At 47.9% G+C, this 15407-nt stretch overlaps 3 protein-coding genes across 5 annotated transcripts in view; all 3 read right to left on the bottom strand.

Annotated features, from left to right (window-relative positions):
• Positions 1 to 15407, bottom strand: part of LOC124979722 (UDP-glucuronosyltransferase 1-6-like) — a 124319-nt gene that overhangs the window by 32441 nt on the left and 76471 nt on the right. The gene's annotated exons all lie outside the window — the stretch shown is intronic.
• Positions 941 to 1942, bottom strand: LOC124981351 (UDP-glucuronosyltransferase 1-2-like). The gene has a single exon (XM_047547659.1). It carries the CDS (start codon positions 1847 to 1849, stop codon positions 941 to 943), a length of 909 nt encoding a protein of 302 aa, XP_047403615.1. The 5' UTR covers positions 1850 to 1942.
• On the bottom strand, positions 2236 to 3407 carry LOC124979727 (nucleophosmin-like). The gene is made up of 3 exons (XM_047544327.1): positions 3350 to 3407; positions 2865 to 3056; positions 2236 to 2799 (listed from the first exon to the last, which is right to left on the bottom strand). Exons 1-3 carry the CDS (start codon positions 3405 to 3407, stop codon positions 2546 to 2548), a joined length of 504 nt encoding a protein of 167 aa, XP_047400283.1. The 3' UTR covers positions 2236 to 2545.

The following is a 15407-nucleotide window of genomic DNA, read 5'->3' as shown; positions in this document are numbered from 1 at the left end:
TTTTCTCTCTCTTTTTCTCCTCCTTGCTTTTATGCTCTCTCCTCCTGGCTTTTCACTCTCTCTTGTGCACACTGTCTCTCTTTTTCTCTCATCCTCTCTCTTACCCTGCAGGGAGACACTCTGCCTTTTGCTTAATAAAGTCTCTTATGAGAGTTCCCATGTCCAGAGTGGTTTCTGGGTTCTTACATGAAGTCAGTGTATATATATATATATATATAAATATCACAGTGAATTTCACCCTTAAATATACACCTCTAAAGGACTGATAATTTACAAATATGAGCATTCAGTTGCATCAGGAGGAAAACTCAGTTATATGACACCTGGTTTTGAGAACTGGGTCGATTTATGAGTTTACTGCACAAAAATAGGAAATGTGCAATTTCGGCTGTACATCTAGGAACACTTACAAACTGGCCATGCAGCAGCCACAGGTGCCATGCGACTAGGAAGCATTTCAAACCTGACTCGTCCTAATGGAGCCATGCTGCATAAGTAGAACACACAGTAGGTTGCTTCCTCTCCACTGACTGCTTGGTTTTGAGAGCACTCTCCAGCCCTCCCCAGACAGAACCATTACAAACTATGTCAACAAGCCCAACCTGCTGGTTGCTGTACATTTCCACTAAACACCTGCAAGCAAATCTGCCCATGTGGGTCAGTCCATTCCTCAATTTCTCCGCCGCTGCACAGGGAGGACATGGCAACACCTGGAGAATTCTGCCCTGACAAACGGACAGCTGGGAGTCACATCACTGCTTGTCAATCATGACACAGATCCCATGCCAGCCTCTCAGCCCCACGGTGGTCAGTGCAAACCTTAAGCACATGAGCAAAGACGCCTTAACAATTTAACTCACTGAAGACGATCAGGAGAAGGAGACACAGGAAACATGAGGGACACCAGAGGTAAGTAAGCACTGGACAGCAAGTTTCTTTTTCAAGGTACTCTGCCTGGAACATGGACTGGAAAGGGACCAATACAGACCTGAGAGAGTGGCTTCCTGTGGACACAGTTTATTCCTCCAATGAAGACCATGTTGGGCATGACAGGCCTGGGGTAGTCCAGCACAAAGTCCCCTCTGAACAACCACACTGATGCATGGCTGAAAATATCCACCAAAGACACCTCTCTCTGTAAAAGCTCAGAGGCCAGGTTCACATAAGGAGTAAAACCAATATTGCAAAAGTAGTTCAAGAATAGAGGATACAGCATGTTCTTGACCCTTTGCAGGAAGGTCATGTGGTCTGAATTCATTGTCAGTAACCTAGGAATATATGACGAAGGGTTTGGGCACTGTGTGCCCTCAGAGTCAAAGTTGCAGGGAAGGGCTCGCAGAAAAAACACAGCAGGAATATCCAGGTACTTAGCCAACACGGTCCCACAGGGGGAAACTGGATCTGTCAAAACCACATCGAACGAACTGGAATTCAAATGACTGATAAGGGTCTTGTTATGCAGAACCGCTGTACATGAATTGTAATATAGCATAGACAGGTTTTTGGAAACTTCCATGAAATTTACAAACATCTTCAGATAATGATTTTGTTCAAACACAACTGGAAGAACAGCAAACAGCATGTGTCTGAATTCTTCTTCTGTATATGAAACAGCATATGTTTCCAGGGAGAAAAAGTCTTCACTCTTGACATGAATATTCACCTCTGGAGCCAGGACCACAGTGTGATGGCCTCGGGCATGGAGCTCCCGCACAACATCCCGCATGCTCAGCCAGTGGCTGCCCTCCATGGGCACCACCAGCACCTTCCTGCCCTCAGCCCTGGGCAACACACACAGCAAGAACAACACTGCAAGCCCTCGCAGGGGCCCCTGGAGCCCCACAGCCATCTGCACTGAAGCCTGCAGCAGGCGACTTTCCACACCAAGCTCTGCCACCTTCAGCACTTCCTTTGACTTTAGTATGTTGTCACACAGCCATCTACCAGAACCAGCTGTCCTTGGACTACAGAGTTAATCATTAAGGAATCATAGCACAGAAACTCCATCCCTGCCTTCCACTACTGCCCCACCCTGTACCTACCTCTGAGGAGAAACAGATCTTATCTCTTGTTCCTGGGAAAACTTCTCTGACCCCGAGCTCTCTCTTGGGGACATCCTAGTTCAACTCTTGACTTTCAACCAGTTCCCAGAAGAAGGCTCTGGAGACCCACTACATCCGCTCAACTCCTCTGTTAGCCACAGTCTCTCTTTCAGAATGACTGATTTTTTTTTTAATTAAAATACTGAGTTTATTTCACATGTATATTTTTTTCTCCCCACCATTTCCATGTCTGACCACCACTACTACGATGTCCTATCATAACATTCCATACATACTTAAAAACCAAGCAAAGGATGGAGTTCCATCTTTAAAACTAAACAGGCATTTTGGACAACACATTCTTGGCAATGGAACCTGGACAACATTTATCAAACACAGTAGGGAAAGTTCTCACTTTGCATTATAAAAAGGACAGCCAGATATCAACTGTTACAGAAATGAAAGAAGACGGAAATTTTTAACAAACTGTTTAAACTATTTTCTTAAAGAGACTTCCTCCACTGGGAGAGATCTTGAATAGCCTCCTGGTCAGTTATCCGGAAGCAATTCTTCACATAATTGACGAACTTGGCTTCCACTTTGGGAAGAGAACCACCTTTCTCTATACTTGCTTGCACTTTTGCTTTAATGTCCTCTACAGAACTAGGTCCTTTTGGTGTTTTAGGAGTTTTTTCGTGTTTTTTGAAGGATTTTTCACCTTTTGATCTTGGTGTTGATGGTTTTGAGTCTTTTCCATTCTGGTTTGATTTTTGTGCATTTTTGGCTGGAGTATCTCATACAGATTTCTTCACTGGAGTTCCTCAGTTTCCTCATCATCTTCATCTTCATCATCATCTTCTTCATCTTCATCATCATCATCTTCATCAGCAGCAGGTTTTACTTTTTTCTGGGGAAACTTGCTACCACCTCCAGGGGCCGATCGCTTTCCAGGCACACTGAAGAGTTTTACATCCTCCTCCTCTTCATCTTCTGATTCTGCATCTTCCTCCACAGCTACTAAGTGTGGCCACTAATATGCCCAGACCCTGAACCACACTTCAACCTTAAGGCCACAGGTGGTGTGATTTCAAAGCCCCCAAGGGAAACCGTTGGCTGTACAGACATTTTCAATGTTGTCAATGTTACTTTAATAGGACTGTCTTCATAATTCATTAAATCTGCTTCAACAACGTGCAGTTCTTCCTTTGCACCAGTCACTAAACTGACCGTTCTTAAGGATAACTGGTGTTCATTTTCATCATTATCCACCTTAAAGTGACAATCTTTGTCAGCCTTCAGTTCACAACCGAAAAGATAGTTCTGGGGCCTCAGGGGGCTCATGTTCATGTCCATCGAATCTTCCATGGGGTGGTAGCATGCACATAGCTGGGAGAGAAAATAGGCTGCTGCCCTAGAGAAGAGACACACAGGACGGAATCACACCAGGACAGAACAACTGATGTTTGGCCCCTGATGTAACCTCACTACTGGATGTGGCCCTATCTGCTGATTCCTTAAATTCTCACATGGCATTCATGAGTAGCAGGAGGGTTTAAGAAGAGATCATTGCTAAAGTAGCTTCCCAAAACACAGAGGGGGTTCCTGGCTTTCTGCTTTGGTGCACTAACTTCCAAGGACATCATTGTAATTTCAGAGGACACTATCTGAAGCAGTTGTCAGCAATGCATCAACCATCGAGGGATCTTAAAATCCAGATATGATGACCTCATTGTGCAAAAGTGTCTGGAAGAACGGTGGAGGGACCACAAAAAATATCTCCAGGGGTCAGGCCAGCCTATCACGGGCATAAAGTGCATTCTGAGAGACTCATGGCCCCAAGGGCTGCTCCCCTCAATGCCAGAGTGAGCCAGAGCCTGCCTGGGGCCTGGCCCTGTCTCAACCTCCCCTGCCCTGAAGGAAGGCCACAGTCTTCTGCACTCTGGTTAGGGATGTGTGTGGACACTAACTGAACCTGTCACATCCTGAGCTTGTCATGCGACTTTCCTCCAGGATCACTTCCCTTCTCTGGACACCCTCACACAGTGGCCTTGGACTATAGGGTGAGTGCTCATGTGCAATGTTACCTGCATAAAATCACAAGAGGGAGTGGCGGGTGGCTGAGGAGTCAGACTTGAAGAGTGTTGATGCCGACACAGCTGCTGCTGAAATCTCAGCAAGAGGCGCTGCCGTGGACATTGCCAGCCAACACCACGTGCCCTGGCAGGGGCAGCAGCTTGCTGGACGTGGACCCCACTGCTTCTGCCCAGAACTCAATATTCTCTCTTACTTCAGTCCCTGCAGTGATACTGCAGGAGAGACCCCGGGGCCACATTACAGTTCTCCTGGCCTGGAGGGCCTCACACAGCACCTGGTGCCAGGTGCTAGGACACAGTCAGCCCAGGGGTTCAAGGGGGTGTCTGCTCCGCTCCACTCCAGTCACCAATCCAGACTCGAATTCTGTCAAGGCACAAGGAGGGCCGCACATGAAATGTTCTTGATTTTGTGCAAAACAGTTGTAGAAGTGACACAGGCCAAGCAACACCTCTTTGGGCCTTTTTTTGTTTTTGTCTTTGGTACCAGGAATTGAACTCAGGAGCACTGGGCCACTGATGCACACCCCCAGCCCTATTTTGTATTTTACTGAGAGACAGGCTCTCACTGAGTGCTTAGCACCTTGCCATTGGTGAGGCTGGCCTTGAACTCCAGATCCTCGTGTCCCAGCCTGCCAGCTGCAGGGATTACAGGTATGCCTCATTGAGTTCAGACTCACTGGGGTTTGTATCATAAAAAAGAAATCTTAAGTTACAGCTGGAGGAATTCCTGGCTTCTGGTGGGAGTGGCATCTCTCCCTCCTGACCAAGGATCATCCCCAAATGAGGCACACTCACTCAAAGGTTCTGAGGGTGAGGACAACAACACCCCTTTGGGGACACTGGGGTCACAATTCACCCAGACTCGCTGCTCAGCTGGGAGCCTGACCTCTCTCCTGGAGGCCAAGGCAGGCACTGAAGGAGCTGTGGCACTGCCACCTTTGTGCTGGTAAGTATCCATCCTCCAGTGGGGTGCATGATGATCTATACTAGCCAGCCTGAACCCTCCTTGAGGCCATGTGCAGAGGGCAGGGCAGGGGGCAGGGGTGCAGAGGGTCAGGGACACAACCCTTGTGACAGAGCAAATGGAGGAGTCCAACAAGGGGCGTGTAGAGCACAGGGTAGCAGAAGAGCCTGGTCTGAGAAGGCAGGGCTGCCACACAGGGCAGACTGTGTGGGCTTCCCGTCCAACACTTAGGACTCCATCCAGATGAAACTCCAGAGAAGACAGACTCTAGTCTCTGGTGGCTGAAAGCACATCAGCGATGCCTAGGGCTTGGAGGTCGAGTTGGGGGTTAAGACTGGACACTGAAGGTTATCAGATAATGGCGAGGAACATTTCTTGAAAGTGGTGGTGGTTGCGCAAGTCTGCACAGTTGGTGTACTTAGAAGTGCACAGTGAAGTGGCACATTCACTGCATGTAAGTATCACCTCCATGATGTCCCCAGCACACACTGCACTCATACCAGGCCATTCGAGGAGAAAGAATCTCTGCTGGTAAAGACCAGAACTACCATACAACAACCAACATATTCCAAGGCAAAATAACAGCAAAAGAGCTACATCTAATAATATTCCTTCACGAGTGCTCTGGTGTTTGAGTTTCAAGGTTAATTTACATGCATCACAACACAGAAGAATCTGCTCAAATGGAACTGGAAGTAGTTTTCCATTACAAAATGCTAATAAGACCAAAAGGTTTCCTAGAGAGGCTGACAAATTGTTCTTTCTCCTGGACACTCTCATTGAGGTTCCACCCACATTTTCTTAGAAGAAATTCACGTTACGACAGAGATATCCATAATGATAACAGGATCATAGGATAGACTACCAAAGAGAAATTGGACATTTAAACAGGAAACAACTTTAATTGGGCTAATTCCCACAGGAGCAAGTCATTTCCTGTCTCATCCAAGTGAATACCCCTCTTCTAGACCCTCAAGTGTACTTCAGACCAAGACAGAACAGGTGGCCCGAACCTCAACCACGCTCTGGCCCACAACGTTTGGTTCAGAGATGGACAGGAGACTTAATCAGAACCCATACTATAGAGGATTTGTACTAGGATCCAGGCAACCGGACTGAGGCTAGAGCCCCTGCCATTGGGCTCTCTGGAGGCTGGAGTGGTTATCATCTCCATGGAAGCTGACACCAGAAATGGAGAGAAAAATAGGTGCTGGTCATGTGATTTGACCCCAGTGCAAGTCACTCTTAACAACACATACCACATTGTTCCAATATGTGAAAAGATAAGTTAACTTGTGGCAGAGAATCTTCCCAAAAATCATTGCATCAAGAGCATGGTGGCGTTGCTGGTACTCCGGATTTCGCTGTTATTGTATTAAACCTAGGATGCCCCACCTCCGCAGCTGGGTACATTCACTGAAGACACCTGTGCATGTCGGCGTTAGAAGCTAAGACTGCTCACTGTAGTATTGTCCTCAGCAGTCAAAACCAGTGTGAAACCCAGTATCCATCAACGTGACAATCGATAAATAAATCCTGTGTATTCACACAATTCTTCACTGAAAATACACAAACCACAAGGTGCAAGAACACTCAAAACACAAACCTCTCAAACACAAGGTTCAACAAAAAAACCAGACAAACAGCATGCATGCTTCTATCTATATAAAGTGCCAGAACCAGTCACGCGCATCTGTGTTCTGCAGAGAACATACTTAGGTGGTAACCTGCAAGAAAAAGTACGAATAATCATCAAGAAGTCGGAGGAAAGATGGAAAGGGGGAATGATGCCTGCACACGGATACACTGGGGTGGTCCACAGGTTCACAGCAAAAAGAAGAGTGCTTTCAGGGTCCCTCGGCTGTGCTGCAAAGATGGGTCCCTGGAGATGAGACTCTGTCCACATGGGACCTGGGAGACCACCTCCCCACAAATCCTAGGCTTCTGCGGACTCCTCGCCCATCTGTGGGTGCTAATGCTGCTGTGCCTGACTAGTACTCACACTGCAGCAGCTGGTGTGGAGCAGAGCCTGCTGCTGGATCAAGGGGTCGCACGCAGCACCAGGTAAACAGGTGCTCGGAGTCCCATGTGGAGACCGCTGGCCGGCTCCTCCCAGGCATTGCTACTGGGGCCTGGTGTTCTGTCTCATCGTCCTCCCAGCCCCAGGTTCCAGGATGCTCTACTAGTCACAGAGAGGAAGTCAGCATGGGCTAGAGGATGAACCCAAGGAGTTGGGGCAGGGACAGGGCAGCAAAACTGATACCACATCTGCTCCACCTCTCATCTGCACCCCTAACCTAAGCTTTGAGAAAACACTAGGAATCGCTGCTATGCTGCTGGAAAGCCATCAGCACCATGCAGCCTGGACACCCTCAAATGCCCAGCCTGCGATGAGACTTCAAAGGTCATTTGCACTGAGCAAGACTACCACAGCCCAAAGACCCATACAGAGTTTCACGTGATGAATACACTTGGTCCCGGCGCTTATGCAGTGGCTGATGTTCAAAGGGTACTTCTTTCAGGGTCACGGATCAATCAGTCCAAAGGACACCATCCATGTATCCCATGGAGGGAGCAACATCCTTCGGGTTATGCAATGCTACGACCCCAGTTCGCCTACTGTCCCCACTTCACCTTTGCCTCGGTCAGGCCCTGCTTCAAAGACCCACTGCCTGAGCAGGCACGTTGCATCCCACGTTTAGGAGGGCTTTGTGCTCTGTGTAATACTCACTAGCACTACGATGAAATTCTCTTGCGCTTTTTCAAAGAATTCTCTGTGCATTTTGCACTGGGACACATAAAACATGGACTCATCTGTTATAGACCCAACTGCTCAAGGTCTTGAAAGATACGAACTGAAAGGTGACTTTCTTAAGGATCCCTGTGACTATTATCTCACAGCTCTGATTTGGGCAAAGACCTTCAGGTCCCAGAGCTGTCAGTTCACTTTCCTCTCCCTTCACAGCTTCTTGCAGACCTATCAGCCACTTCTCTGTCTTACCACAAGCAGTACCACTGGCTTCTCTACAGAACTGAAGGTCATCCCCCCTCCTGATTCTCTCTCTCCTTTGTTTTTCAGTGCTGGAGATGGAACCCAGGCCTGTGCACACCCTAGGAAAGTGCTCCACCAGCCAGCTCTTCCACTCCTCCTTTCAGGAAAGGAACTTACTCATCATTACATCTGCCTAACATGCATCAGCCAAAAATATGTGCAGTGCTGAAGGATACGGTGTGAGCCAGCTGAGAAGACAAGTCTCTGGTGAGTATCATCCAGAACACAAGCAAAACAAAACAAAACCCTGGTTGGAAAGAGAGTCCAACATAATCAAAAACTGAGAGTATTCCTGGCTAGCATAGCCCACCTGCAAGAAATACTAAGAAAACTCTTCAGGTGGGACCCAAGCCACCTCTTTAGATAATTTGAATCCACACACACGTGCACAAAACAGCAGTAACTGTAATCCCGTTACTGTAAGAGACGATATGAATGCACAGTCCTTCCCTTGGTTCTCCTCTCAGATCTAAAAACAATTCTGTGTATGATTGCAGCAGGGGCCCTACAGCATGCACAATTGTCGTATCTTTACATTAATGCTGCCTAGGAGGCAGGTGGGAGCAAAGGTGATTAGGGCTAAGAAGTGACACCAGGGAACCATGACCCACAAGAACAAGTGAAGAGAACCAGGAATGATACATAACACGGCTAATAGAACAAACTCTGTCACCATAAACCTGTTCTTTCTTTCTTCATGTTCTTGAAAACGTAAACAGTTATAGCAACAGTAACACAATGCAAGACAGGTCAGCTGGAATCACAATTGCTACCGGTAACTTAAAATTTACAGATAAGGGCTAGGTACACTCAGAAAATAACTGTAACAAAGAGTTGGAACTACCATTAAAGAAATTAAAAGACAATATTAGAACAATATCCACTTAATGCAAAGAAAGAAGTAGGGAGGAACAGAAGAGCAAAAAAAAAAAAAAAATCGGAGAGAGGAATAGATCAAGAAAGTAAACTGGCAGACATAAACCTATCTATATAAATAACAGCATCAAACATAAAGGGGTTACACAGCGTACCAAAGACAAAGCTGGTCACTTGGCTGAAAAATAAGGTCCAATGATATCCTGTCTAGAGAACACATGTTTGGGATTCAAAAACATGAACACATTCATGAAAAAAATACATGTCCACAAGGTAATGTAATGGAAAAGAGATTATGAAAAATCAACCACAAGAGGGTGGAGTGCCTGATATCTGACAAAACAGAATTTGAAACAGAAAACACTACTGCATGTAAGAGGGCCATTGGGTGAAAATACAAGTGTCCACCCAGGTACAATAAACTGAGTACACAGCAAGCAGAAGGATCACAAAGAGCACAGAGGAACTGTACCATAGCACATCAGAGAACATCAACAACACCAAGCTGGTGGGAAATGTACACAAACTGGACAAAATCTTCAGCTGCGGAACAAAGAGAAGAGACAGGACTCCAATCATTAACAACAGGGTGGAAAGAGGGAAGCTACACCAAGCTCACCAGAGTGAAAACGTACTACAAAGGCTCACTCCAAACCATCGCTGTCCACAAAGTAGATAGCATCATATGGGAAAGTCCTGGGAAGAAACAAACTACTGAAACTGCTTCAAGAGGAAACACAAAATCCATAGGACTAGGGCCAGTGGAAGGATTGAATACGTAATTCTAAAACTTCCCACAAATAAGAGCCCAGGACCAGACACTTCACAAGGAAATTCTATCACACAGGCAAAGAACGAACCCCAATTCTTCACAGTTCATCCCACGTGATGGGAAAGTAGGAAACACCTCCCAGCTCATTCCACGAGTTCAGGAATACACTGACCCCAAACCACACAAAACCTTCCCAACAACCTAAAACATGCACATGCAGAAGTCCTAAAATAAATACTATTGTACCAACTCTAGTGACATCTCAAAAGGATTATACAGCATGGTAAGTGGGGCTGTCCCAGGAATCCAAGGGGGACTTGACACCTGAAAATCAATTCAATTCTGTGACTTACCACCATATCACGGAAGAGAGGAGAGGACGCACAACATGTTCACCTTAGTAGACACAGACAAAGCATTTGACAAAATGCAACAGCCCGTGTCTGAGAGCAATACTCAACAAACAAGGAGTAGATGGCAGGGTCCTCAGTTGAACCTGGGATCTACAAAAGACCTCCAGTCTCACTGCCAGTGCAGACTGAACGTTTTCCTTCTCAGATCAGCACCAAGATCCGAAGGACTGCTCAGTCTGTTTCATTTAACACCACTCTGGAGCTTCCCCCAAGCAATTAGACAGCAAAGGGGACAAAAGGCTCCGAATTGCAAAGGCACAAGTAGAGTCACTTCAGTTAGGACACAATTGTATTTTCCACGCACAACTTCCTGAGAATTCAGTTAAAAACTGAGAACAAATGAACACCTTCAGCAAGAGTTCCAGAGCAACACGCAAAGGTCGACTGCTTATCCGCACACCAGCAATGAGTGATCCAAATTTAATGAACACATGTCCATGGAAAGCACCATCAGAAGGAATAGATTCCAGGGGAACGATTCGACTTTCCCATAATAAAAACGACCGAATGGTGTTCAATGATATTAAAGAAGACCTAATTAGACAGGAAGGCACCTCAGTATGAAGATTTATCATTGTTAAGATGGCAATGGGTCTCAAGGAGATCTGCAAATTAAACACGATTCCTGGCAAAATTCACGACGTTCTTTTTAATTGACCAACTAATCCTAAGATTCACGTAGAAATTCAAGGTACCCACCACCGCAGAAACCATCTTGAAATTAATGGCAAGGTTGGAAGATTCACAATGCCCAATTTCAACCTTACTACATAGCTACAGAACTGTCCACGGCAGCACCACTCAGAGTAGCCCAAAAGTGGGACCCAAATGCCCACGAACTCACTGACAGATAAAAGGTGGTACATCCATAAGTGGAATATGATTCAGGCATAAAAGTGAAGTATTGATACATGCTGCAGCATGGGCGAGCCATAAAACCATGCCAGGTAAAAGGCAGACACAAAGCCACACGTTGTATGACTCCCGTGATAGGAAACGTGCACAACAGGTAGATCCACAGAGACAGAAAGGAGACAGGTTTGCCCAGGCTGGGTAGGTGGGAATGAGCAGTGGCTGCTTTAAGTGGGTGAGCGTCCTTTGCAGGGACTAATGAAAGGTCTGGAACAAGATGGTGGTCGGTGTCTGGACTGATGTCAACAAAGTGCACGCTTTAAAACGGTAAATCTTTTTATGCGTATTTTATCACAATGAGAAAACGGCCCGATCAGCTGGAAAGACAGTTTGGTGGCACCTCAAAAGCAGAAACTTGCAGCTACCACAGAACCCAGAAATTCCACCCTTAGCACTACACCCAAGAGAACAGAAAGCACATGTCCACACAAACCTGCACACGAGTGTAAACAGCACTTGGATCCTAGTAGCCAGAGGGTGGACTCCACCCAATGTCCTTCAGCACACAAGCAGACACATAGTGTGACACACCCACGGACTCCATCATTATTGGCAATAAAAACCTGTGCCCACCACTGCTGAGCCCCGACTCCTGATGCAGGGGGAAGCTGACCACATGTGTGTTTCCATTCCTGGGAAACATCCAGAAGAGCCACACAGACAGGGAGCAGCTCTACAGTTTCCAGGGTCTGCAGCAAAGGAGTAGTGACTGCTGACAGACAAGGTGCGTCCGGGAGGATTGCCAGATCGTGGTAAGGTGCACCAGAGAGTCTGCACAAATCTTGAATGGAAAACAGGCAAACTATAAAGATTCAGTGAGTGAACTGCATGGCTCGTGAATTACTGTCAATAAAATGGTTTTTGAACACGCACTTAAAACAAAAAGGGTTCCAACATTACACAAAGGCATGAGAAGTAAAACTTTTAAATCAATCTCTTCGTAACATTACCTAAATTGTCAGGCAAGTGTCTGGTTTTGTGGATGTTCATGGCTAGCACTCAGTAAACACCCTGACTCATGCCAACTTTTGTCACACTCAGAAAATAACTTATTAACAGAATCACTGCTGCCAAAACTCTCCACAACTGGTAACCGCCAAGAGAATGTCATAAAGATAAGCTTGAGATGTGGCAAGAGAGGCCAAATATTGAAAGCTCTACAGTCACTGGCCTAAAACATGCAAGTTAAAAAGTGCCAGTTAAGGATGACTTGCATTTTGGGGTTCTGTGTCCTGTCTTGCCAGGACTCCTCCCGGGCTCCACCAGGAAATGCCAAGATGTGAGCCTAAAGGTGTCTCCTGTACAGTCCTGGAGAGAGTTGGGACCTCAAGGCCCATGCCACCTCCCTGGAGAGAGTCAGTGAAATGCACGTGGCATTTACTTACACTGGAGATCCCAACCATTGACATTTGGGGCCAGACAAGGCTTTGTTGGCTTTGGCACATTCTTACCCACCGTGGGATTTTAAGCCCCATGCCTGGCCTCTGTGTGTCACATGACGGTATCATCCCTCCAGCTGTGACACCTAAAGTGTCTCCAGTCATTTCCCCCGGGGGGCAAGGTAGACCCCCGTGGAGAACTACTACTGACATGACTGTGGAACAACACAGGAGTAGGAACTTCCTATCAGTATGGAACCAGGCTCCAAGGAGGACAGCACCAGGGCCACTTGGCCCCTGTCTGTCTCCAAAGCAGAGTCACATGCTGTGTGGGGCCATGGATCCTCAGCAGCCCTGTAAAGAGCTGAAGCACACACTGTCACCCCATTTTCAGAGAGGAAGCTGAAGTCCAAGGTCAAGAGCCCAGGAGCAGGCTGGTGCCGGGGCCGACTCACCAGTGAGCCTCCTTCCTTCCCTTCCTGTGGTCGGGCATAATGGGGAAAGGGTGGTGGGCAAGCAGGAACAGGGGAGTGAGTGACATGGGCCTGCCTTATTGTGCTGTGTTCTGAGGAGCCTGCAGCCTCAGGCATGTCCCAGGCTAACTGGGGGCCTTGACCCAGAGCCTTGCTCATGAAGTGTGCCAGTAAGACAGCACCTGTCCAAGACCTCGCTCCTTGTTACTCTAGTGCCCGGCAGCCCCGTACCACTGGGCGGCATTCCCGCTTCCACGTGCCCCGTGGGCTTGGTGTTGCCGGCCCTCCCACCACTTGCTAAGCACTTCCTTCTCTGGATGGAGAAATGAGCAGTCAGACTCAGCCGCCCCCTGTCCCAGCCACAGAGCTGGGTTCCAATCCAGGCCTGTAGCTCCCACCCCTGGGCTCAGACAGGACCCATGTTGGGGCCAAGGCAGGGATCCCTGGGGCCAGCAAAGGGCTTCCCAGGACGAGCTGAGACTGGGGCTCAGCTCTCATTCTGGCCCTGCTCAGCGTCTGGACAGGGAGGGTGTGCTTCCTCCTGGAGCCCAGGCTCTGGCCACAACCTGGCTGCAGGGTCTAGGCAGTCCCAGTAGGGAGAGAAGCAGCGTGTCCTCTGCAAGGTTTGAGAGTGGACTGGACTGGGATTGACCTCTGAATTCCTCTGTTGAGCTCTGTTGAGCTCCAATTGACCTCTAATACTTGAACACAAAGCTAAGTCCTCTTGAAACAAAGAAAGATATTTGCAACCTGAGCTCCTCAGATGGAAAAGACGTTAGCTGTGAGACAGAGGGAACCCAACTAAATAGCAAGAGGACCACACAGAGAGCATGGTCTGGCTTGGACTTGAGCCCCTGTGAGCAAGAGGAGAAGAGCCTAGGAATAAGCTTCTTTTCTGAGGCAACACTGGGTGAGATTCTGGGAAAGAAGTGAGGCTCAGAGGTAGTCAGGGTTGGGGAGGCAGCTGGGAGAGCCTGTTGCCCAGCCCCACCAACAGCGCTCTTGGGGCAGATGACAAGACCCGCAGGACTCGGTAAGCGGTTGCAGAACCTCTGGGCAGCCTGCTGGCCCATCCTACAGGTTCTCCCAGAAGAAACCACCATCCTGACCATCAAGAAGCCTCTCCAAGGACCAGTGTGGGCAGGAGCAACTGGGCAGCCTCTGAGGGGGGATGAGGTTCCTCCGGCAGAAGAAGCTGCAGTCAGACTCACTCTATCCTGGCCTAGGGGGCATGCGACCTGGTCATGCTGCCACAGGGGAGGGTCCTGCACATCAGAGGGACCCCGAGAAGCACACTTACTTGAGGGTGAGTCATGGCACTGTGCAATGCTCACCCGGGCCTGGCTTCCAAGGGCTTCGCCAGGTTTCCTCACGAGCATGTGAGGATTCCTCAGGCTGAACATGGAAACCAGTCGTGAATTTCCTGTACAGCAGTCTTACCAACTCTGAAGGCAGCACTGAATCACTGTCTGTTCACCTGAAGTTCCAGCATTGTTCCTGAAGCTCCACCTGCCTGTGCTCGGGCATTAGCTGACTGTGGCCCTCGCCGACGGAGCAGTACCTTTCTGAAGCTCCAACTCAAGGCTTTATGACCTCGGACATGTCTTCTTTTCATTATTGATTCAGGTAAACACACATGAAATTAACGTTTTGTGGTTTTCAGGTTTGCTTATTTGTCGTGGGACTGGAATTGAACCTAGGACCACGCAAGTGCTACACGGGTACAAGCTCTACCCGAGCCCCAATCCAGCCCCAAATCAGCCATTTCAAAGTGAGGGACTCAGGGATTCGTTCCACTCACGGGGTTGGAAAACCCCACCTCCACCGGGTTCCCAAATACGCCCAGCAACGTGCACGGGCTTCTTTCTCCACCCTGTTCTCATGGTTTCACTCTTTGCAACGGAAACTCAGCTCTGATCATTTTCATTCCTAATAATGAAAACTACAAGCTAGGAAGACACATCATGAGACAGAATGTTCTCTGTGGTAACACGTGGGTCTGGAGTAGAGATGCGCCTAAGGTCAAGCCCCAGACACAGTCCACGGTGCTTGAAAGTACATGCACCCGGCTGGGCTTGCACCAGGCTAACCAGACTCACTTAGCACAGACAGGACGGGCGCTCCCAACACTCCTAACGTGATGCTTTTGTCTTCCTATGCCGTGAATTCCTCTGTAATAAGAAACAATCACTTTTCATATTTTTTGAGAAGTTATTGAGTAAACACATTGGTTGATTATTAACTCCATTCCTAAGTTTCAGAAGTCTCTCCTTCACACTCTGGACTTCCTGGAGCATGCTGAATTATGCTCCTGTGCCCATCCTTGGGTTTCACAGTACCTATGGCCAGGTGTGTAATCACACAGCTGAGCAGGTGTTAAAGAAGGGTGGAAGGGTCCTTGGGACCTCTTGGACACTTTCTCTTGGACCAA

Source organism: Sciurus carolinensis, chromosome 3, assembly GCF_902686445.1.
Source record: "Sciurus carolinensis chromosome 3, mSciCar1.2, whole genome shotgun sequence".
Taxonomy (NCBI): Eukaryota; Metazoa; Chordata; class Mammalia; order Rodentia; family Sciuridae; genus Sciurus; species Sciurus carolinensis.
Note: the sequence above shows the minus strand (reverse complement) of the source record. Positions and strands in the feature narration are given on the sequence as shown.